The sequence below is a fragment of the Ptiloglossa arizonensis genome, chromosome 3, assembly GCF_051014685.1.
Source record: "Ptiloglossa arizonensis isolate GNS036 chromosome 3, iyPtiAriz1_principal, whole genome shotgun sequence".
In the NCBI taxonomy this organism is placed as follows: domain Eukaryota; kingdom Metazoa; phylum Arthropoda; class Insecta; order Hymenoptera; family Colletidae; genus Ptiloglossa; species Ptiloglossa arizonensis.
This window is the reverse complement of record NC_135050.1, coordinates 30,509,717-30,533,868: the sequence shown is the minus strand read 5'-3', so window position 1 is coordinate 30,533,868 and position 24,152 is coordinate 30,509,717. Positions and strand designations below refer to the sequence as shown.

At 48.2% G+C, this 24,152-nt stretch overlaps 2 protein-coding genes across 4 annotated transcripts in view; one reads left to right on the top strand and one right to left on the bottom strand.

Annotated features, from left to right (window-relative positions):
* Positions 1-24,152, top strand: part of LOC143144984 (uncharacterized) — a 53,703-nt gene that overhangs the window by 5,532 nt on the left and 24,019 nt on the right. The gene's annotated exons all lie outside the window — the stretch shown is intronic.
* Positions 432-23,552, bottom strand: Sff (BRSK family serine/threonine-protein kinase sugar-free frosting). 3 transcript variants are annotated; one of them, XM_076307892.1, is made up of 13 exons: positions 23,396-23,552; positions 13,442-13,622; positions 12,972-13,112; positions 12,224-12,374; positions 11,709-11,924; positions 11,454-11,653; positions 11,089-11,319; positions 10,461-10,750; positions 9,204-9,355; positions 8,910-9,062; positions 8,651-8,825; positions 7,951-8,180; positions 432-7,317 (listed from the first exon to the last, which is right to left on the bottom strand). In XM_076307892.1, exons 1-13 carry the CDS (start codon positions 23,493-23,495, stop codon positions 7,093-7,095), a joined length of 2,445 nt encoding a protein of 814 aa, XP_076164007.1. In that variant the 5' UTR covers positions 23,496-23,552; the 3' UTR covers positions 432-7,092. The 3 variants fall into 3 exon arrangements, with proteins under 3 accessions (XP_076164007.1, XP_076164009.1, XP_076164008.1); XM_076307894.1 differs by having other exon boundaries at positions 7,969-8,180; XM_076307893.1 differs by having other exon boundaries at positions 9,204-9,352.

The following is a 24,152-nucleotide window of genomic DNA, read 5'->3' as shown; positions in this document are numbered from 1 at the left end:
CTCTCGTACAGAGATTCGTAAATTATTGCGCACGATGATCACGAGAACGCGTCGGAAGCGCGATAACGATCGATTTTCGAGCGCGAAGCTCGAGCGACAGGAGAGAATATCTTACAACCGTACACCGGCGCAGCCCGCTTCGAAAACCGGAAGAGGGTCGAAACTTTCAAATTTTCTTTCAAGGTTTCCACGGCCAGTGGAAATATTATCGTTACTTCGATCCAGGTTTCCGGTTGTAAATCGCATCCTTACGACGATCGGACGTTGCTCGAACGCAAAGGTGGGTTCCGGTGGGTTAGAATCGAGGTAAGTTGGACGAGGGTGATGTTTATTGGCGTATTTTTCGATTCGGTTACGAAACTACGAGAGTGCTACACGTTGCGATACTGTACTAGGGCAAATAGCAGTTTGCGGGCAGAAAATCTTATGCGTCGAATTTTGAGGATTATTTATTTCTGGGTATTGTTTCTCATCGAATAAGCGTTTGCCCGGTCCGAGTGTTCGTTCGAGTTACAACGGGGAAAACCGATCGAATCGATCGATGTTCGATACGATAACGGTATTAATATTGCGCAACGTTTTAATACCCGCTAATCAGATTTCTTGAGCAAGGCTGTCGCGATGCACGTTCGAAAGCACAATTTGCTCGTTTGCGCGTCTGGCGTGCGTGTGGCGTGCGTGCGTGCGTGCGTGCGTGCGTGCGTGCGTGCGTGCGTGCGTGCGCGAGTGTGTCTACGGTGTGTGTATACATAACAAAACATCGACAAGTAAACCTGCGACAAACCAATCGATTGCAAATCGCCTTATAAATTGTATAAAAATCGCCTCTATTCTGCCTAGCTTAACGCCTTAAGGATACGGTGTGTCGGGAATAATACTAGGTATAATTCCTAGAGTCGTATGCCCAGTCGAAGGGATATTCTTGCAGCTTTTGCTCGCAGACTCGTTTCCATTCACCGGGTAAAGCACACGTGCCCCGTGCGCGTGCGCGTGCGCGCGCGCACCGAAAACCATACGGAATCTCACGAGGGACCGATCCAAAGTGTCGTTTCCCGATTTTAACGATCGAAGACGAATCTCCGTTGTAACTCGGTAAATTTTAATCGTAGACGCTCGACAATCGTACAGATACAAATAATTCGCCCCGATATAAACTTCACCGAATAATCGTTCGATTTTACATTTGTGCCACAGCGATCTCGTCGTTGCTTCAACGTACCCATTGTACAATTTTCAACCTACGTTGAAAACGAATTATTCGTATTTTTTTAATTATAGAGTATCCGCTTGAAAAATATTTCGCGCTTCTCGGGAGAAACGTATACTCCACCATTCTGCAAAAATGCGTTGAAATCGAAGAGGGACAGATCGGATCCTTCCCTTGCGAGAAAGTTTCGCAAACGCGCGAACGTGTTGTTCCATCGGCGCGCTCGTGGTAACTTTATCGCGCGGTGAGTACGCAATGGTAAACTATAAGATGGTACAAAGTAACGGTATCTATGAGAGATACAACAAAAGACGTAGCGGTCGAGCGAAAAGTGCTCGCGTTTCGTTCTACCTCAACGATCGACCAACGTATCGTTCGTACTAAATTGTTTACGCGCAAACTCGAACGCGGAGAGTGATTCGGGATAAGCTCTTATCCGAGTAAACATCTTATCGGTCGATTCTAGAAAATAATGTACGAGATAAAAGTGGTCGCTCGACGCAAGGGACTTTATCGCGAAATATTCGGAGACGATCTCGAAACATTCGAGCGACGCTCTGTACTTTGTTTTTGTCAGACGGTTTTCGTCGCGTTCTACTACCAGCAGCGTCGTTTCGAGCAGCAGTGTGCACGGAAACGCTCTTTTTACTCGTACACGGAAGAATGTTCGAATTGGTTGCGCGAATCAGATTCGAGTTCTCCAGAGATCCGAGATGGATGGCGCGCGTCGCCGCAGAGTCACGGGTCACGCAAAAGCGAGTCGAAAAATAAATCGATGAGATACGATAGGGATAGCGAGTATTGTTAATTGTCCGCAGAGCTGTACACGTATGACGGTATGCGCGCGAGTAAACTCGTACGCAGAAATTGCAACCGGGGAAAAAAAACAAGAGATAGAAAGCGATCCCGAGGTATTCGATACTCGGGGACCGTGATCCATTCGCTCGAGTATTCATTCGAGTACTCAAAATTTCTCTCCACTCTTAAATTCGCACGATATAAAATCCTAGCTTAGTATGGCCGGTAATTTGTTTCTTTTGCGTTCTCGTCTTTCTCTCTCGCTCGCTTTCCCCCTTTCTTCGATCGTATCGCGTTACTTACGTCGTAGGGGTAGTTTTATATTTATCCGTAATCGGTAAGTAGATAATCGGCAAGCTTACGCTTATTCTCAATTTATAAATTAGTGGTTTTTGTGTCGTGTATGTGTGTCGCATACGGTACTAAAGATTCGTTTCGCCTTGTAACGACAACTTTTTTTCTTTTACTACGTTTCTCGTTTATACTTTGATTTCTTTCTCTTCTCTCTCTCTCTCTCTCTCTCTCTCTCTCTCTCTCTCTCTCTCTCTCTCTCTCTTTCTCTCACGCACACGCACACGCAAGCGAGCGAGCAAGCGAGCAAGCAAGCCAGCAAGCGAGCAATCGATCGCATTCTTTTCTGTCCATTATTTTACGATTTCGCGAACTCGCGTATTGCAAAGCCCGATTTGTCAACCGCGGAACGTAACGAACGATCTTTCCCCTGCGCTCGTACCTCTCCTTTATTTTGATCTTCCTACGAATCATGCGCGACGGAAGGTGCTGGCCATTCAACGATTACAGCGCCTTGTTATTTTCTACTCGCAAGCTTCTTAATGGAATGCTTTGGTACAAATACGTGATATCGAGTTCGTAAGAACGAGTAATTCTAATCGCCCAGGCTTTATTCATTTTCCTCTATCTACACCGCTCGCGTATCTCGTCGAGCTCGTTCCGTCACCGTTAAAACCCAACTTTTCGAACGGAAATCGAGAACCAACGATCCCATTTGTCGCTTTCGATTCTCTTTAATAGGAAAACGCAACGCAACGCAACGCAACGCAACCGATAGAAGAGAAACGTACTTCGTTGTAACGGTCGAGATTACATCTCCTCGACGAAATCGACGACCAATTAGAGACTAGAGAGCACAACCTCGTACGGACGATCTTTCGTCCACGGACAATCGATACAAGCAACGAATCTTCCGTCCGTTAAACTGTACAACTACTTCCGGCGCAGATCGTGTCCGCGAAAAGAATCATCCGTTTCGTTTATCGAGACACTGGCTTTCGTTCTCCCTCACCTGCGTTCATTACTCCTGCGTTCTTTCGTACACATTTAGGAACGAGTCGCTGCGCGAGATACGACGCACAGATATACCTAAACCGAGAGTTATCCGGGACCGTCGCGACTTTCGATTCGAGCAAATATATTCACCGGATAGAATCCTTTCGCCTACGGTCTATTTAGTCGTAACAACATTAACGCGTCGCCTTGACTACCGGTAAGACTCTGCTTCGGAGTCGTTGGAACGATAAACTTTTGCCAAGTTCCAAAGTATCGAATGTTTACCGAGTTCTAGAAACGTAAAACGATGTTCTCCTTTTGAGAACCGTAACGTCCTTCTTTCGTCATCGAATTTACGAGTTTCACCGATCCGAACTTGAAGAGTTCTTACGGTCGATACCGTTTCGGGTTACTTTCGACGGCAGACATCAGCATTGCGTTCTTCGATGAAACGGTGGAGCACAATTTCAAAAGGGTGCGAAAGAAAATGGAAAACGCAAACACGGTATCCTTCTATGGGTGCTGTGGTTCTCTTCTACGCAACGTTTGCGAGTATCGTGATCGATATCAAAATACGGAGCGTTCGTCGCGTGAAATGTGGGAAACGTTTTACGAAAATACAAACATTGGAGAAATTTCTATCGATACGACCGTTTAACGTTCTAAAGTTTAACTCGTTCGTTGTACGTTGAATTTTGTCGACTCGACCGAATAGATCCGCGAAGATTCTTACGATCGGCAGGATTCGATTTTGGTTACGTTTATATCGATACTAATCGCGCTTACAATGCGTTTGCCGTTCCACTAAGAAGCCGGGACAATTCTCTCTCTCTCTCTCTCTCTCTCTCTCTCTCTCTCTCTCTCTCTCTCTCCTCTCTCTCCTGGTGTGTGTGTATGTGTGTGTCTGCGTGTATATGTGCGCGAGTATGTGTACGCGCGCGTGCGCGTGTATATCGAAAACAAGGTGTAACGATAAGTATACTCTTTATCGCTTATTTTGAATTCTATGGTTAGAAATGCTAGATTCTATCCTTCCTCGTCAATGACTCGGTCTTTTCCTTTCTTCTACTTCCTCTCTTAAGCAGACAAGAAGCCGTACGCGTCGCTTGTAAACTGAAACCTACTTATTTATACGTGTACGCATAAATGTGTGTGTGTGTGTGCGCGTGCGTGCGCGCGCGCGTGTGTGTGTGTATTTATTTACTTATTTATTTATTTATTTATTTATTAATTTATTTATTTACTCATTCATTTATTTATATATTTATATTCGTATTTATATTCATATATTAGTCTTTTGAAATGTTTTTCTCGTGCGTGCAAAAAATAAATCTCTCGACGCATTCGCTGCGCCGCGAGTGAATTTTCTTTTATTTTTAACTGGTTTCTTCTCGTTAGTGTCTTTTTCGTTCTTTCTCTCGGTTACGTTTATCGTGAAAGTTACGGTAACGATTCCTCTCGTTTGTGGAATTTTCTCGTCCACGGTGGTGGTATTGGAAAATGAGAAGAACCTTCTCTGGGTTTCTCGCAACGCGTTTCGAAGCGAGAGTTCCCGGTACACCGAAGCGAGGTATTTCAAGATTCGTGACTCGAACGCTTCGTTCGTCCCTCGAAGGTCCGAGCTTTCGATTCCACGAGGGTCTACTTTAAAAGAGAACGTTCACTTCCTGTTAGATAAATCTAATCTTGCGGGGTGAGAATGGAAAATACCGGTGGGAAGGTATCGACGACTGCGCGCATTCTTTTAGCACTGAATAGGCTAAAATGTTCTTTATATATTTATTGCGGGGAGGGTGTAAAAATAGCGTCAATGAAAACGTTGATCGGCGAGGATTCTTCGATTCGGAGTTTCCATTCTCGCCCGTTGATCGGGAAGCTGCGTTTATAAAAAATTCCAGTTTCGCACCGTTCGGTGTAAGGAAGGTTCTTTGCGTTGCTTGTTCGCGTCCAAATGCTCGATTAAGGCGGCTTAGAATCGAGTACGGCGTGTTCTCGCTCGCGCGTATAAGGCATATCCGGCTCTTCGCTGTTCGTAATAAAACATCGATTGTCCGACGTAAACGGAGAAAGGACTCGTTCGTTTTCGTTAGGAGCTTTCCGCGTAATATATACATAGGTGGACGAGCGTTGGAAACACATGAAAGGAGAACAGGAGAGATCGTATACTGAATTATACACGTTTATTATGCAACGTAACACAAACTTCTTACGGTGAGCGTTTGCGTCGAATACTTTTCAAAGAGATACTAATATTCGAACACTCGAACAGAGGTTACGAGCGAAATTTCTAGTATTACCCGGTCGTTCGATTCGTTCCGTTATTTTTCCCGGTAATCGACTTTTCCATCGATCGACGTTCGGATAATCGACGTTTTACCGTGTTTCGATTTCTGAAACGACGAGAAAATCGAGGAGACAGGTCGAGCCAATGAAACGGAATCGTTCACGATCGAATCGATAGTTTTGAAACTTAACATACGCATATGCAACAAAGTCGTCTAAAGAATCGCGTAACGATGCAATTAATCGATGCCTATAACAAACAGAACGAACCCTCTCGATAAAAAGCGACAACAATTTGTAAAATCTTCGAAATCCGGAGAGGTCGATTGAAAAGCTGGCGTCGATGGAATTCGAGACGAGCAAAACTTTTCCGTTGGACGCGTCGCTCGAAAATGTTCCAGCGCGAAACTCGCCGCGTTCTTCGAACGCGAGTCGAGAAACGTTTCCCGGCGATCGATTTCCACTCAAACGGACGAAAATAAAGTATTTTGGTCGACGAGAACGATTTCGTACCGCGTTCGAAACGTTCGACGTTCCGATGGTCGTTACGAACCGGCTTCGAGATCAACGATAGCCCCGATCGTCGCTGAGCGACGTCCGATACGTTCGCGAAGAATTCGTTGCCGCGACGTGGCCGCGACTGTATCGTACCGTAATGCGAAGGCTCCTAATTGTTTTCTTACGAATTGAAAGACAGAATTGTTCGATACGGTCGAGAACGGTGCGCGACGAAGATCGAAGCGTCGAAACGTTTCAACGTTACGTTTAACGTTCGATCTTATCGACCGAGGAATGTTTATTATTATTCGTTTACGGGATATATTCGAGGAGCGAATAGAAAAATACGCAAACGTTAATTTCCACTTAACTTCTCCGGCTTTAACTGTCTTTTCGTCGTTTGTACGCTACGAGAACGAAATGGCTAATCGGTGGTACACAACAGGATAATAGGTACCAAGTGAAACACTCTTAAAACGACACGATCCGGTCTGCACCGATATCAACGTCACTATTGCACTTCACATATTGCACAAGCATGCAAAATCGAACGCGATCGTCACTGGAGGAGGTGAACGCGCGAGAAGCGAACGATCCGCGCGTTTCCACTAGCTAGTCGGTTTCAAGTCGAATACTTTGTGCACGAGATGCGCTCGAAAGTCGGAAGTGTTTCCCGGCTCGAACGGTTCTTCCGGTCTTTGTTCGGTAAAGAGGAATCGGGCCGAAATCGATTACGACTGGTTCGAACCACCGATCCGTATACTCTGCCGACTGGTCCAAGTTTCCTCGCGTTCGCTCGGTTTCGTTTCCTTCGAAACCGTCGTTTCTTCTTCTTCTTCTTCTTCTTCTTCTTCTTCTTCTTCTTCTTCTTCTTCTTCTTCTTCTTCTTCTTCTTCTTCTTCTTCGCTCTCGGTCGAAGCATCGTTTCAGGATTATCCTCGAAATCACCAGAATTTCTGAGCGCTGTCCCACAGGTTCTTCAGGCTGGATCGAAACTCGAAACGAAAGTTCTGGTAGTATCACGCTATGTTGTTGCCGCTCATCGTGGTCACGCATTTCTTCTCCGGCGTGTTTTGGCTCTCCGAGTTGCTGCGCACGGCTTTCGTCGGGCTTCCCGGTGTCGGCGTAGCGTCGCCCGGCATAGGGTTGTTGTTGTTGGTCGACGTGGAACTTCGACGACCGTTCTCGCGGGTCGGTGACTTTACGTCGAACACGGACGTGTCGGACTCCATGTCGGAGTCGATCTGGAAACCACACGAACGATCGGTGAAATCTCGAATCGAATCGCCGAGAGGCTGCCAAGGACCGACTGGTTTTTCTATCCGTCGCGTCGCGATCATGCGGTTGCGAGAAGCCGGCTAGACCGATCGAGCTGCTCCAACTATTTCTAGCAAGCCTCGACGAGACCGAACGTTCCAAAGCTGATCCGCGAAAGAGCAATTTTCGCGATGGAAAACAATATTTCGCAACGCGCCTCCGTCAATCGTATCTACGAGGACACGGGACGGAAAGTATCGACCCTTCCGGGTAGACCGCCTCTACCTTTTTCGTTGTTTGGTGTTCGCGAATGCACAACGACCTTGACCAGCCGATACTCTCCGTCCCGTTCGTAATCGTCGGTGCGTAGAACGAACAGTTTCGTTGCTATCTAAGTGTGCCGAATTGCGAGCAGGAGCCTAACGAATGAATATATATATATATATATATATATATATATATATATATATATATGTGTGTGTGTATGTGTATGCATGTACGTATTCGTAATTTCTTTCACCTTGCGCGTGTCATAGTTTCCACAACGATCGACATTTCGAATGGAATAAAATAATTATCGCGAGGATACGGTAACTACGAGGAGGAAGATGATGCGCTACCTTGTTGAAACAGACTACCTGTCTGGTAGCTGGATGCGGGCTGACGAACAGTCGTTCGCTGGTGTCGCTACCGCAACTGGAACTTTCGCTTATCTCCTGAGCGAATTTTCGGGAGGCTCGTGGACTCGGTGGCGCCGCTCTGCTCTGTCCTCCCAAGCTCAGTCCTACGTTCCGCGAGCAGACCTGCGACTGAATGTGCTCGCAGACTCTCCTGAATCTTCGGATATTTCCTGAAAAATTGAATCGAATCGAGTCGCCTTTGTCTACGGAGATTTCTTCGAGGGTTCGAGTTTTTTTTCTCTTCTCTACTCTTGGGTTAGATTCGACGACAGAGAAGACGAACGAAATCGAAAAGTGTACCGAAATCGAGACAGGTCCCTTCATCGTCGGTGTTTCCTCGGTCGCGTCGGTGAGGCAACATCGGTGTACGATCGATGGAAATCGAACGGTCGTTCGGAGGAGCGACGGAACGCGAAAGGAAAATGGGAGACGGTTCTCCAGCTTGAAATTATACGCGCGTATGTACGCGGAGAAGACCCAAGGTTCCACTTGCCAAGGTAGCATCGATCTAGTTGCGCTTGGACGGTTGCCAAACGCTAAATGCCACCACCTTACGATCTACCGGTGTCCGCGGTTACGCTGTTTTCGTCGCGAGGACTCGATCCGGTGCGGTTCGTATTTTTCGACAACTGTTACTTACCGCTCAACAAAGTAAAAGTAATGGCGAACAGCGGTTCGTTCGGTTGCTTCGAAATGGCGCTAATGTCGACTTGAAAACGAACTTGTCTTTGGAACATTGCCGGTGCCGTGCTTCCCCTCTTGTATTCCACTTTGAAGGACATTGGCGAGCTCACGCTGTGAGACAATTCCGCTATCTGTCGAGCGAAGCTTTTGTTTTATTAGCGCGGGACGAGGCGAGGCGAGGAGACGCGACGCGACGCGACGTTGCGGACACTCACCGATAGAAAAGCGTGAATCAAGTCGGCCTTGACGCTGGCCAAAACCTTCCCCTTGACGAGAACGGTGAACGTTTCGTCTTTCTCTGTGGTCATTAGGCTGCCGAACCACGATTTCTTCGTAAGTTCGGGGGAGGAATCCGGTGTGAGGTGTACCTGGGAATCGAGCAGTCGTTAACGTTTAGCTTCGAGTACCGTGGCGCGCGAATCGTTATTATCGTTACCATTGTTGCGCGTCGAAAAGGCAAAGAGAAGGCGTACGTTCTAGGTACGGTTACCGTTCTCGCGAGCACGTACCTCCTCGGTGCTTGTGAGCAGTTTACGGCGATGAAATCGTGGACTACCCAGAAACGAATTCTTGATGGTGGTCAGCCTCGATCTCCAGTGATGGGCACCGGAACCGGCTCCCGTGTGCGGGGATCCTGGCGGTGTAACACCGACCGCTACTACTGCGAAATCGACGCTCTCTTACTCGGGCTCTCGAGGAACGAGCACGAGAAGAGGAGCCCCGGACTCGAGCGGACCGTGGACGGGCCGCGGATGTTTTCGCAGCCGTGGCTCTCGAAAGGGCCGACCGAAACTCCGAACCGACACGGTCCGCAATTTCTTCGGGGCTCTTCTTTTCAGCTGCGTAGGATACCATCGCAACAACGAGCAAGTCCTCGAGTCGGTTCACCGGTCGTAAACGATCGATCGAACGGTTGTTCGACGACCTTCCGGAAACTATGGAATTGAAAAGAACTCGAGGCGACGGCTCGCCGAGTACTCGATCCTCGATCGGAACGAAAGTACACGTTTGTATCCGGAACACGGAGAGCGCGATTTAATTCGAGATTAAAATCGATCGGTCGGCGAATGCGGTTCGCGATCGTCTTTCTTAATCGCGGCACGTTCTTTCGCGTACAATGAAACCGGAGCCAAGAAGTGGTTCAACGCGTCGCATTGTTCCCGAACAAAGAGAGATTTTTCTCGTGTTTCGAGGAGGTTCGTTTCGAAGAAATTTCTCGAGCTACGGAGGAGAAACGATGGAAAGAACGGACACGGTAGCCGCAACGCTCGGATCTCTCGAGGCGAGGCGAGGCGAGGCGAGGCGAGGCGAGTCGAAGCGAGGATCGTCCGTACGCGGTTACGTGCGCGCTTGTTACGCGCCGTGTCGCGAGCGCGGAGGTCAGTTGCATTTTTAAAAACCGTTCCAACTGGCAGCGTAGCTATTCCCGTCGAGACGAAACGCGTACTCAGACATCGACGAGAGTTACGACGACCGAAGCCTTTGTTCCGGCTGTACAAACACTCGGAACGTTTGCAGCTTCGCTCGAGAAACCTTCTCACGGAGAAGTGCGAGCGGACTCGTTCGCGAGGTTTGCGATCTTTCCCGAACACGGAACGCTGAATAAATTCGAGCCCGTTCAAAGAGATCGAACAAGTTTTTCAAAGTTGGAATTTCATCGAAACTCGCGAAAGGAAAAACACGACGAAACGAATAATTCCTCGGGAGAGTCCTTTGGAGGAAGAATCTCGAAGGTGCGAAGGAAAAGGTTCGGGAGAGGGACTCACCTTGCTGAACGTCGTTTATTTCGATTCCCACGTTGGAGATGGCCGGTACCGGAGCCGCGACGGGCAAATTGTTGGCGTTTCCGTTGCCGGGCGCGGCGGTGATCGCCGTAAGTCTGTGAGGGCTTCCGGTCTGGCTGAGATAGGAGCTCGGATGAGCCCTGTGAGGGCTCAAGAGTCCGGCGACGGCGTTCGCGGCGTGCAACGGCGAGCTGCCCGGCGTCGATGCGTGGGAATGCGAGGCGTGCGTGTGGCATCCCGTGCTCGGCGAGCGACGCGCGTGATGCCTGGTGCTGCGACAGAACGTTTCGCAAGTAGCTTCGCGAATCGCGAACGGTTACGCGAGTAATCGATATTCGAGGAAATATCGCGGCAAGGTTCGGTATACGAGGATCGATCGGGAGTACGGGGGACGTGGAAATCGCACGTGCCGAGGAAGGCGGTCGAGGGCGGTCGAGGGCGGTCGAGGGCGGTCGAGGGCGGTCGAGAAGAAGAGTAGGGGAAGCACGCGCGACGATATCGCGCACGCTTCGCGAACTGCGTGTTGTTCTTCGACCGATTCGAGATCGATCGGGCCCGCTCGATACGCTCCCGGCGCACTCTTTTCCCTCTCGCGGGAAATCGAACTCACCTCGGCTGCCTCCTAGGAGTCAAAGGAGAACCGTGGCTAATTTCGCCGAGATTCAGAGCGGTGCTGCCGTTCACGCGACACGTGTCCACTCGTTTCCTCGGCGGATCCGCTTCCAATTGTCCCGAAGATCCCCTCGTACCACCTCTCATCACCTCCAGCTCGTCCTCGCACGCCGGCCTTCTTCGTTTCCTCTCGAGCAACAGGAAATAGATCACCTTTTCCGTGTTGTGGCTACGGTTGGGAAAACCGTGCGTAAGGAGAGCTACACCGAACGCTGTACGCTTACCGTCGATCGAACCGTTCCCGAGCGACGGAACGACCAAACGAAAATGAAAAGTATCGAGGAACGAGGAGGGAAATCTTACTTCGGGCTGAGAAGTTCCTGAATCAGTTTGTCCCGCTCCTTGAAGCAACCTAGGCTCGCGATCGCCTGCAACACGTCCGGATCGATTGCGTCCATGGACGGAATAACGTGAGTCTGCACCACGTCCATCATCGACAGTTCCAACTCCAACTCGCCCTTGCCCGCCGCTGTCACCCACACGTGCCTGTTTATCTCCGCCAGCTGGGGAAATGGTAAATCGGTTACCGTCCAGGTGAATCGCGCGTTCTCGGCTTACCGTCAATCTCTTGTCCGGATCGATCTCGATCATTCCCTTGAGCAGATTTTGGCACTCGGGCGGCACGAAATGCGGAATGTAAAACACCCCGCGCTTCACTTTCTCCAGCAGCTTTCTCAGATTGTCGTCGTCGAAGGGCAACGCGCCTACCAGAAGCGCGTAAAGTATCACCCCGCACGACCAAACGTCCGCCTTCCTGCCGTCGTATTTCTCCCCCTGCGAACGCGCAATCGTTGTTCCGTATTTCTTATCGAACCTCGAACCCTTTTCGTTAAATTTCCTAATCTCTCGTCCCGCGTTCTCGAACGGAGGGCTGCTCTCGGCTAACAGCGAAACGATTCGCGCGCAAACGAAAACGCCGCGATTCCTTTCGCCTACGTTAACCGTTCGCACCGACGCGCGCTATTTCCCCGAGAAGCGGATACTCGTACGGCTTCGAATTTAGAGGATCGCTCGATTTTACGCGCGACAAGGGCTCGAGCGCAGCTCCGCAAACGATCGAACATCGATCTTACTCGGATAACTTCGGGGCAGGCGTAATGAGGAGAGCCGCAGCTGGTTTCCAGCATCGAGCCGGCCGGTTGCAACGACGCCATCCCGAAATCCGCAATCTTGATGTTGTTCTTCTCGTCCAGCAGCAAATTTTCAGGTTTCAAGTCTCTATGACTGAAAACAGAGAAACGCGATTCGGTTACGTCGACGACGAACGGTGGAACGACGGAACGGTCGAACGGTCGAACGGTCGAACGGTCGAACGGTCTACGGTGAACTAATTTCGATGTCCTCCGATCGATCGGAGGCCAATGTTTCGCGGCGTTCCTCCCCCGTGAAATTAGCTCCGTTTCCGTATTTATTCGATTGGGGTAGGTTTCCCCGATGGGCGACTAAGCCGTAGCGTCGGGAACCCCTTGTTTTTCTCTCGCCTCTCTGTTATCGAGTCGTTGAACGGCTCGCGAAATTAACCGGAAGGAATTGGCCATCTTCCGTCGAGATCCCGATCCTCCGCCGATTGTTCGCGTTCTCGTTCGAAAGCGGCGACAAAGTTTCGACGAAGGAGCGCGATTCTTACGAAACGACCGATACTCGTATCGGGAGGCAGGCGCGCGGTTCTCGCTTCGCAACGTTCCTTTTCTCGTCTGTTCGACGATTCTGGAGATCGTCGCGTCGGCGAGTTCCTAAGAAACGAACTTTCCGTTCTTTACCCTTTCGAACGGGTTAACGGGGACAACGAGTTAACCGGTTAATCGATAACAGACTACTCACCATATACTATGACTATGGCAAAAATCTAACGCGGAAATTATTTGTCGGAAAAATCTCCTCGCTTCCTTCGGCGTTAGTCTACTCTTTTTCACTAAATAGTCGAAAAGCTCCCCGCCCGAAACGTGTTCCAGAACAAGATATCTGAAAGGAAAAAGTACAATTTCAGTCAGCGTGCATTCGTATTTTTCCAACCGTGCATTTCCCTGTCCGCCACCGTGAGTAACGGGACCCGTGAGTAAAACACTTTTGTCTAGAGTGTGGATTTCACTGCTCTTTTCCCCGTTTCTCTTTACGTTCGTTTTTTTTTTTTTTTCGACGGCTCGACGAATACCTATTTTCGAACCGACGAATCAAAGTTCAACGACTTCTCGAGATCGATGAAACGGTCGAGCGAATCGCGGAACGAGTTCTCGTCGACTCGTTGCGAGCGGAACGATTTTAAGAAGCTCGCGTTTCCCTCTCGCACTTACAAATATTTCTTGTTCTCGTATACGTCCGAAAGGCCAAGCACGTGGGGATGATCGATCAGTTTCATAATCGCGATCTCCCGTTCCACCTTCATCAGCACGGACTCCGACAGCTTTTCCCTGTTGATGATTTTGATCGCCACCTTCTTGCCCAACACGCAGTGGACCCCGAGCTTGACCAATCCTGAAACAAACATCTCGACGAGTCTAGATCCGTTTTTGGTCGAAGGAGGCGCGTCGCAACGACGAACGATGCAACGGTTGAACTCGCGTCGTACGAACTCGCGGCAAAAAAATTTGAAAGCCTGGAGAATAGGTGTTCGACTCGCTCTTTTACCAGTGAAACGGAAACGATGCTCGATCGTATCTTTCGCGTTAAGATAAGAACAATACCGAGGTTGCGTTTGCTCGGGAAGGAAGGAAATTCGTGACTTACGACTTTCCCGGTTCGTCGAGAACGTGGAAAGTTTCGCGAAACGTATACGGTGTACGGCGCGAGACGTATTTCAGCTGCCGGAGATCCTCGTCGAGGACCGAGTCGCTCTTCGGGGACATCGGGATGTGTACACACGCTGCTACTTCGACGGGCAAACACATTGGTTTTACCGGAGTGGTTTCGAGTTGCTTCCACTTGGTAAATCGCGGAAAGTTTTCAAGCAAGGACTACACCGTCGCGTCGAGTCCCTCGCTCGCGTTACGCGCGACAACTCGTATCTAATCCTGTTGATTCTCCGCGAACGAGACTTCGACGAGGGAAGACATCGAACGCGTCCATCTTTTCGTTACCTTCGATCGAAGGGCCTGAACATCCTCTCGAGAAATAATTATCCGATTATCCACCGGAGAACGTTCCGTCGTTTCCTCGTTGCGGAGAACTTTTCAGCGAAAGAATCGACATCGTTGATACCGATGAACCGATACGTAAGCGTTAAAAAAGAATCGCATCTCCCTCGAGTGTTCGGTTCCATTCGTCGTCGATCGTCGAACGGGACGACGAATCGAAAGTGGGACGCGCGTACATCCCGTAGGAAACACGGAAAGTTAACCGACGTGTCGCATTTACGGTAAATTGTGAAATATTCGCGTTCTTCGCGCGATACAGGACTGGGTCGTCTTTGTCGTTCCAGGAATCTAACATCGTAGAACGCGATACGCGATACGCGACTATGGCTCGCTGACGCGATAACCGCGTTCGAATGCCAATTTTCGCGTTCCGTCTCGGTTTTTCAACGATAAGAAACGCGTCTGTACGCGAACGTACCGTGCGCGATCGATTTTCTTCCAGTGTATCGCATTCCGTGGATAATCGACGGTCCGAAGTTTCGGTTATGACGATTTTTGCGGTGCGCTGGCCTTTTTCGTCGAGTTATTTCGAAATCGAGTTGTCACTCGAGCACTAGACCGAGAGTTGCGCAGTCGAAAGGTAAACGGGAACAATAATCGGGAGGAAATGGTCTGGCGAACCGGTGTACGGGTTTCGAGTCGGGACGAAAGGCATAGAAACGTTGACGGCGCGAACCGAGAACTCGCCGGGACAAGCTCGAAACGTTTCGACTCTGGAACTCTCAATTACCGCTGTTTCTCCGCGTATTTACCTACTCGAGATATCAAACGACCACCCGGACCGGCTTACAGGGCGCATAATTAATCCGCGAATGCGCTCTCGTTCGTAAAATCACTTTTCGTTCCAGAGATATGCCGATATTAAATACTCGTTGGGAGAGTAGTCGAGTGGCTCGTGTCGCGAGCAAGCTTCCGTGCTTAATTTTTGCTTTTCGTAATTTCACCGACTCGTGTTCGCCGAATCGAAAGTGTTTACGAGTGTTCCGCGATTACACGGACGAGAACCGAAGGAGAAAATTTTGCGAATTTTATCCTCGAATTGTGCTCCCCGCACAGATCGAAGATCGTGATATTTTGTCGGTGCGATTCACCACGATGGGTAGGATTCAGCTTTCGCGTTTATATCTCTTTCGTGTTTCGAGCGAGAAAGGGATCGTAGGGTTCGCAGCATCGGGAGCTACCGTCGAGCATAGTTCGAAGTTACGACTGCAGTTCGAGACGGGAACAGGGATCGATTTTACGACACGGACGCGACTTATTCCTTGTCTTTCGGATTAAGAATTGTCGTTTACAGAGCTGTGTATTTAACGGTAACGACGTTAATGATAATAACAACGGATTCGATCGAACATCGTTCCGAGCTTTCAGAGACTCGACGAATCTTTGCGCGAGTACAATATTTTAATAACGAAATAACGTCGAAATTTCAATCGAGATTCGATAGACCAGTCTCGAACGTTGCCTCGCTTTAGAAACGGTTTTGCGCATACCCTTTCTTACGTCCTTGCTTCTATAAACAGTTTTCTCGGAACATCCGGGGGAGATGAATCGAAACGGTTCGTTCAACGATCGGGGTAACCAATGTCGGAATCGCGTCGGTCTTCGGAGTTGCACCTTTTCGCCTAGCGCTTCACCTAAGCTTATTCGAACTTTCGACTTTGCCCTATTCTTATGCGCGCAGCACCGTACGGCTCGCGTAATATATTAATCTCTTTTCGTCTGGAAAGCCGATTTGCGGCTTCAACTTTTCAAATACATTTTACGCGAAACCTGCGAATACTGTTTCTCGTTACGGTTAATTTTTATTCGTTGAATAACAGGTCTTACGAATTTTCCGCGAGCCAACGACTATTCGAGTTCACGAACAAAGATCTACTCCCGAAGTTGAGATTTACCCGGCTATTCGTAACGGTGAGTAGAAAAAGGAAAAAATACGAAAACAGCGAAGAAAGCGGAATTTATCGGAGCGACCGAATTGGCTTAAACCGCCTCCGAAGACCACAGCGACGCGTTCTCTTTATCCATTTAAAAGCGGCCGTCGCAGACTCTTCCTCCCTTTTGTTCCGTAAGCACAAGAACAAAAATAAAAGAAAATGCTAAAAGAATCGGATAGCTCGTTGTGCCGGCGATGGCGCAGAAGAATTGAACGCCCTTCGTCGATTAATTAATCGAATGCCCTTTCCGCGAGGTGGCTTTTACGATTTTCCCGGGTGATTACAATTCCTCTTCCAATTTATTGAGCATTTCATAACGCTCCAGACGGTTTTCCTTTGTCCCCGGTATACACACCGTGCGTTAGTTATGACGATGGTCGACGCTAACGGATTTGAATTTCCCGTCGAATTGAACGCGATCAAATTTAGTGAAAATTAACGCACGGTCGAGTAATTATCGCGCGGGACAAGTTGTCGAGTAATTATACTCGGACGACGAAGGTTCGAATTTTTTCCCGTCGCGTTCAATCGCGGAGGATATTCGAAGAGGAATTGGAAATTAGGAAAATAAAAATGCGCGATTTGAGACTTGTCGTCGATTATTGGGAACACGTATCTATCGAGCATCCCAGTTGACGCGTTGCGGAGAACTTTGGCAGTTCGGTGGATCGAACGAAAATTCTGCGAAGGGTAAAGATTGGCCACGCTTTTCAACAGATCGCTGGACAGGAATTGCATTAGCGCCACTATAGAACGTTAAAGTGCACTTTCCCTAACGACTCGCACCACGCACGATTTACCGACATCGACGCTAAACATCCCCTCGTGGAAATCAATCCCTCGCGAGTTTATATCCCGACCGTTTTCTCCCAAACTTGATCGTAACGATGCGCACTTTCGAACAACTTGTCGGTATTTTGACAATATCGATGTACGGTAAACCTTCCGTTCGCAAAAATTTGCAATATTTTTTTCAGAGTCAATCGCAATATCGAGATATCGAAAACGATTCCATTCGGATGGATATCCGATACTCGAATTACGAATTTTACGGATTTATACATATTGTATACACCGATACGAAAGACTTGTGCAAAATAAAATAGAAATTAATGTTACAGTAATTTATGCGATATTTACTATATTTGCAAACGTTTTGTATATGTAATCCAAAATTTAACGATAGCTTCTTCATATATATATGAAAAAGTATTTTCCACTAATATTATTTATTTCGAGAACGGGATTTTATTAAACACTTGCATACTGTACATATATCTAGGTACGCGTATTGGAAAACTCTCATCGATAAATCCTTCGGAGAAACGAAACTGAGCCAAGTGTTTCGAAAGAAGAAAAGATTCTTTCTTTGCAGAACGATCGAGCGATCGTTCAATTAATCGTTTAATTTTTGTTCGACGGTAGGTAGTAGATAGCTACCGAGGCAAAAGATCGGTTAAAATATACTTTTGAATTTCGAACGAGTTTACCAGCGATAGCTTCGTTGCCTCTTTGGATCGTCGGGTAATCCGTACTTTTTTGCACTTAAGTGAACGAGCGATGTACACGCGCGTGCAATCGTTCGTATTACGATATAGAGCAAAGAAGCCTTGTTCGTGTTTGTCGACGAGCAACCCGCTACGTACGATCTTACATCTGTCAAGGTGCTCCTCCGAACTAATTCGACGAATCTGTGTCAAACTATCGATCGTTCTCGTTCGTTACCCCATCGTTGAATATTTCTTCGCATCGGTCCGTAAACGGCCGTAAATACAACAAGGAACCGTATCGAGTAACGTTTATCGACCGAAAATTGTGAATCGTATTACAACTCGACGGTCGAAGGCGACTCCGAATTCGGATCGATAGTATCTACGTTCAGATTTTGTTTTACAAGCTTCTGGTAAAAATAAAAACAAATCGAAGGGTGTATTCGAATCGAAAATTAAAGTATTTCGAGTAATTATTTATCAAATTTCAAAGGTTGGCCAATGAAATCGATCGGAGAGTTCAGTGGGCATACAGTATTTGAGAAAATAAAAAAAAAAAACTTCCATCTAACGTTATCCTCCGTATAGGCGGACGTTTTTTACTTACACGAAAGGAGGGAAATGTCGTTACGTTTCTTGTCAGCGTGTTAATGTTTCTACGTATACGAGATTACTTTCTACTTTCTTCGCGCGATTCTCTAAGTATTCTTCGTTGAAACGGCATAAAATTTTCCACGATTTTCACGCAACGTGAGAATAGTAACGGTGCAATTTATTTTAAACGCAGCCTCTCGAGCTGCTGTTTCGACCGGTCGATGACCCCCGTCGATATGCAAATGTATTCATCGAAATCCCTTTTTCGTATTCGAGGCGACCGCGCTCGCGAACGAAATCGAATTATATCTCGATATTTCGCGAATTGCGCGCTTCATCGAATTCCCTTGCATTCGACCAACGACGGAACTGTCCTGCGCGCGAATCGGGCCATCATCGGGAAATTATTTCCAACACGGACCAAACGTATTTCAATTTGAAAAGATGCCTTCGTTGTTTCTCTTCTTGCGAATATTGCGCGAATTGGGCTGAAAAATGTAATAGAATCGCAAGGAGGCTCGAGTTCCGTCTCGAAAGGATTCGAAACGACGCGGCACGGCGCGATAGTTTCTTTTATCGCGATGCTTCGATTCGTGGAAAAAACTTTCCGTACGAAATTAGTCCAACGATTCACCGCGTCTCCGCTGTATCAAAAATATTAAAAAAAAAAGAAAATGAAATTCGATCGAAAACTTTTAGATTTAAATTTTTCGGCGTTATTTCGTCTCGAAAGTAGCGTGGCTCGAAAATAGAAACGCGCAATTTTTCAAGGATTTTTGGCAGCCAAAGTAGGTTGAACAGTTCCCATGGGAAGAAGTTGGCTCGCTGGCAAATTTTGTAATGTTGTAACATCCAATGTTACTCGAAATTTCTCTCCCCGTGGTCTTCTTCGTTACTTCGAAAGAAACGTCGTTGTCGAAAATTTCAGTAATTCTCATCGCTGCCCCGCACGTCGCGTATACAACAAACGTGATCGTAATCGCGAAACGTGAATGTTACGCGTGCCTTCGGACGAACGGGTGTTTTATCGATAATCGTGATGTTTTGCACCGTAAACGCGAAGTTGAATTCGCGACAGTTCGATTCACCGTGAGAAAACGTTACTTTCGAGCAAAAGTCAAACTTTGATGCACAACGGTATTTTTGTCTCTGACGTTCAACGGTCGTCCCGTTTATCCAATTCTAAAACGATGCGTATGTACATTCTTAAGAAACGAATCGGTGAATCGCTGCAGATTCGTTTCGGTACGTTCAATGGAGCCGACCTTGACGAAGCTCCCAATCCGATTAACATTTCACGTACAGGAAAAGTCTATTTTCGAATGGAAGATCTTGTATTAGTAACCAATGCTGGAAGCGAATCGATGCAACTTATAAAACTTTGAAAGCCTGTCTCGTTTTATTTTTGCGATTCCATATATAGTTCGTGATTGGTTTAAACCGAGAATACCGATTATTATAGCTCGAGTCCAAGGGGAGATATCGAGTTCGTCTCGAAACGGAGCGTCGAAGAAGAGCGAGCGTTTGTTTACGCGGTGTACTTTTCAATCGAGGAACGTGCATCGAATATTCGATCCCCGAAAGTCCGTATTTCTTATCCCGAACGAGGAAAATTTCACTCTTACTTTTCGAACCTTCGTAAACGCGAATAAATTGTTCGTCTTGGATTTTGGCGACGGCATTCGAAAGGGCATTCAGTTTTTACGTTGCGCGTGCAATTACGGTTTTTCTTCTACTCGTATCGTCCAACCCGATGTACGAACAAAGTTTTCAAAATACGAAGGAACGGTATACGTTTGAATTTTTAGCATAAACGCGATATATTTGCGATTCGTGGTAATTATAAAAGAATACGCGTCGCGTGTACCGTACAATGTGTACGTATTACGAAAGACTGCGCGACAAGAAGTTTTTCGACCTAAAAGCGTGACTCGCATATTTCCATTTCTCTCGAGAACATTTCCTTGGAAAATCCAACGCGATACGATCGCGAACCGGTATAAAGTACAAATCGACGCGAAAATAAAACGTTATTTCTATCGAATCGATGGCACGCGAAACGTTCTTTCGAGATTCGCAAGTTGCGATACGATAACACCAACGAAACGACACTCGAGCGTCTATTGTATACGATGTCGAGGCGAAACGGTTTCTTATCGTTCAACGTGTTTAACTTTTTTACAAATTCGAACAGAGAAGAAAGATGACGAAGCAACCGTGGTGAGAAACGATCGACGTTTTTCGAAACTTGGAAACCGATGATCGTACCGACTGGTTGAGAACGATGAATCGGACCGAGAAAGAATCGTACGAAAAACTATTACGATTAAATGTACGAAGTTCGAAAAACGCGGCGTATCTTTGAACGTCGATCGAAGAAAAGATTTCACGCGTACCAACCTAACGCCACTGCAGGGAACTCGATCGTATCGATTTGTCTCGTCACGCCCTACGAGCTAACTTTTGCATCTTCGAACGCGTTTCTCCGCTATTGAACGGTTGGTTGTGTGTTACACCGTAACCGGTAACCTTCGTTTCGCGAGACATCTTTATCGATTTCGCGCGGACTTAGTTGTACATTCGCGGTGCAGTTCGATGGGATTCGCGATTTCGTTGTCTCGTGGAATTCGTCGTAGAAATTAATGGACGACATTGTCGCGTGGTCTTCGTTGTATCGTTGTTGCGTGCATTAAAATGGGGGAAGGAACAGCGTACGATACGGTATCGAGCGAAGAAATAAAATTAAGTGTACGTAACCTTGAAAACGTTGCAACGAGAATGCGATAAAGCGGCAAAGAACGGCGGAGAAAAGAGAAGAGAAAATTGCGTAGAGGAGAAAGAGAAATCGATCGTAGGAGGGTAAGAACGCGGTTTTCGGCGTGGTCGAAGACCGAGACGATCGGTAGCGAAGCGAAGCGAAGCGAAGTTTTCGACGTCGGGACGAAACGAGGACAGGGAACCTCGAACGCGAATTACCTTTAGGAGCACGTTTTCGTTACTCCGGATCGTTGTTCGTCGCGTTTGTCTCTGCCCGGATAGATCGCGACTGGGCCGTCCTTGGTCGTAGCTGTGTTTCGGCAGCCGGTTCGCGCAATGGAAGAAGGCAACAACGATCTCGGAAGCCGCGTAAAGGTAAAGAAACGTCGTCGCGCAGTTTGCTCGTCTCGCGGTGTTCGTTTATTCCGTTGGATCTCGTTACTGTGTCGCGAGAGTCGACGATTGTCTCGACGCGCTTTGTTCGTACGGGCCGAGTTCACGGGAACGGTCGCGGCCTTAAAGCGTGGAAAACCGTGCACGTCGACGAATGAAAGGCGCATTCTGTGCCGGGGAACGTGTTTCTGGCTGCTTTGGGGGGCAGCAGGAAACGTTGAAGCGGAGGGCTCGGTTGGCTCGGTTGGCTCGGTTGGCTCGGTTTCGCGGCTCTTTTCACTCAACCCGGACCCCATTTCGACCCGCGTAAGAAAATTCTACGTCCGCTTGTGCAATTCCGCACCGCACTTTCCCTCGAATGCGATCGAGTCGATGCACTCGAGGATTCGCATGCCGGCTTACTTTCCCGAAACGTTGCGGATCGAACGATACCGTGCGAGATTTCGCGAAAATCGTGTTCGTTCGTTGCGTCGATCGCGCACCGGCTGAGACGGAAATACACGTACCGTGAAAAAGAAACGATTCGATCGTTGAAACGTTCGACACGAAACGGAAAACTTGGCCGAGTGGCGCATTCGGTAAAATTATCGACGAAAGTCGTTGCTCGACTATCTGTAAAAATATCCTCGTTGAACGCGCGGCGATCCAATTACCGGGGAATAACTTTTGCACGCGGTACACGGGAAATTTGAGAACGATGTCGCCGTAATCGAGTTTCGCGTTCGAATAAAATGTGCCATCGAAGCGCGAATGTAGCTACGCGTGTTCGGTATTTCGCGAAACAAACGTTTGCACCGTACCGGAGCTAACGACGCAACGACAAAACAAATCGAATTGACTCTTGTCCGTGAGACGATCGCGCAGCTCCTTTAGAGCTGGACGATTTCGCGAGGAGATCGTTGATCCCGATCGATCGTGTCGATAACCGCGTATCGAGTTTCAAATTTCGCGAACGAACCTACGGATACGCGTACGCTTTGGCTTCGATCTCTTCGATGGAAATCGTGTACGTCCTCTTCGAGAGGTACGCGCCAAGAGGAAACGATCGTGTTTCGGAGGATCGTTGGACCGGATCGCGATTCGATCGACTCGTTACGACGTCTACGCATCGGGGATCGTAAATCATCGTAATCATTGGAAACGTAACACGAATAATATACGTATTTACCGATGGGCTCGAAATGTTTCCAACCACTTGGAACGTGCGAGGACGATTACCAATTACCCTTGAAATGTTCGTCGATGATCTCGGATCGAAAGGAATCTTTGAAAAAGTTTGAAAATCCTCGAAAGTCGAAGAAAGTTTCGACGAGTAGCAAGAAACGATGCGAGTTTAGTTACTCGTCCTATGTTTCCTTCCGTCCTATAGTATGTTTGTCTTCCACCGGAAGACAATTTTACAAAGATACGAATCTCCGATATATATTTCTATCGATTTCAAAGTATTAGCAGCGTCTCGGGGAGCCAGTCGAGCGCGCCTAGCTTTTCAAGATTCTTAAGGTTCTTCGAGCACTTTCGGAGAGGAATAATATTCGAAACGATTCGGCCTTTAAAGGACAGATTGCCTCGAGTTGTCCGAAATTGCGCGAGAAAATTGATCGTCTCTCGCTACTCGTGTTTTCTTGGAGGATCGGTTCCGTCGGTTTTCGAGCCGGTTCGAGCGAGCGATCGAGCAACGATAAGATGAAAATTATTTAGAATTTTCGAAGAGCTGGAAATGGGTTCGCTCCTACCTCGAAATTTCCGTTCGTTTCCTTTTCTTGCTCGTCCGTCGACCTAACCTTTCGACCTAGATTTTTTGCGTATTTCGGTGTAGAGGAGAAACTCTCGCGCGTAAAATATTATTAAATAAGAACGCTTCGAGTGGTTCGAGATCGCTTCGAAGCCATCGGCAACAACGAGGGACGTCTATCGTCGAAAGGTAGAGATAAATCTGGTGCACGCACCGGTCTGTCCCTTTCCCAAGGTTTTCTCCAACCGATAAGGGCCGACATACTGATGGTTCTCCTGGGTGTTGGACCCGACGGGGCTCTCCTTGCCCTGCATCGTCGCCGAGCCACTTTCCTCCTGGTCCGCCAGGTTGCTAGATTATCCTACAAAAACAGGTTCCTCTGGTTTCCTTCCGGGTCCCACCCACTCCCACCCACCCCCGCCTACCCCGAGCTTCTTCACCGTTCGTTCCTTTCACCTGTCTCCTCCACGATTCTTCTATCGAACAGTTGGCTTCTCCGTCTTTGGTTCTCGCGCGATTCTCCCGTCTCTCGCTATCACTCCATCGAGGTGTCGCGAATCCCGTGCGTTCGCGGCATGACGATCACCTGCGCGATCGCGAGGTGACCGAATCACTGAGTCGCCGAAGGGAAGTTTCTCGATCCCTTCGACGACGACGATGACGACGACGACAACGACGACGACGACGACGACGACGACGACGACGGCGACGACGACGACGACGACGACGACGACGACGACGACGACGACGGCGACGACGGCGACGACGGCGACGACGGCGACGACGACGACGACGGCGACGGCGACGACGACGGTTGAAAACTTATAAGCACCACTTGGCTCTCGCACATGCACGCACTGTGTCACTGACACGACCGCTCCTTGATCTTCCGCGGCTGCCTCTTGCGGATCCTTTTCATGGTGGTCGCGCGACGAAATTCACCTCGGTGGATGGAAAACGACCGCGAGTCT

What these genes read in the sequence shown, in the direction of transcription:
- Sff (XM_076307892.1), bottom strand. Translation starts at nt 23,495, where the DNA reads ATGCAGGGCAAGGAGAGCCCCGTCGGGTCCAACACCCAGGAGAACCAT. An exon ending in TGCCATAGTCATAGTATATG is followed by an intron (nt 12,375 to 12,971) that starts GTGAGTAGTCTG and finishes CTCTGTTTTCAG; the next exon opens with TCATAGAGACTTGAAACCTG. An exon ending in ACTCCTAGGAGGCAGCCGAG is followed by an intron (nt 10,751 to 11,088) that starts GTGAGTTCGATT and finishes GTTCTGTCGCAG; the next exon opens with CACCAGGCATCACGCGCGTC.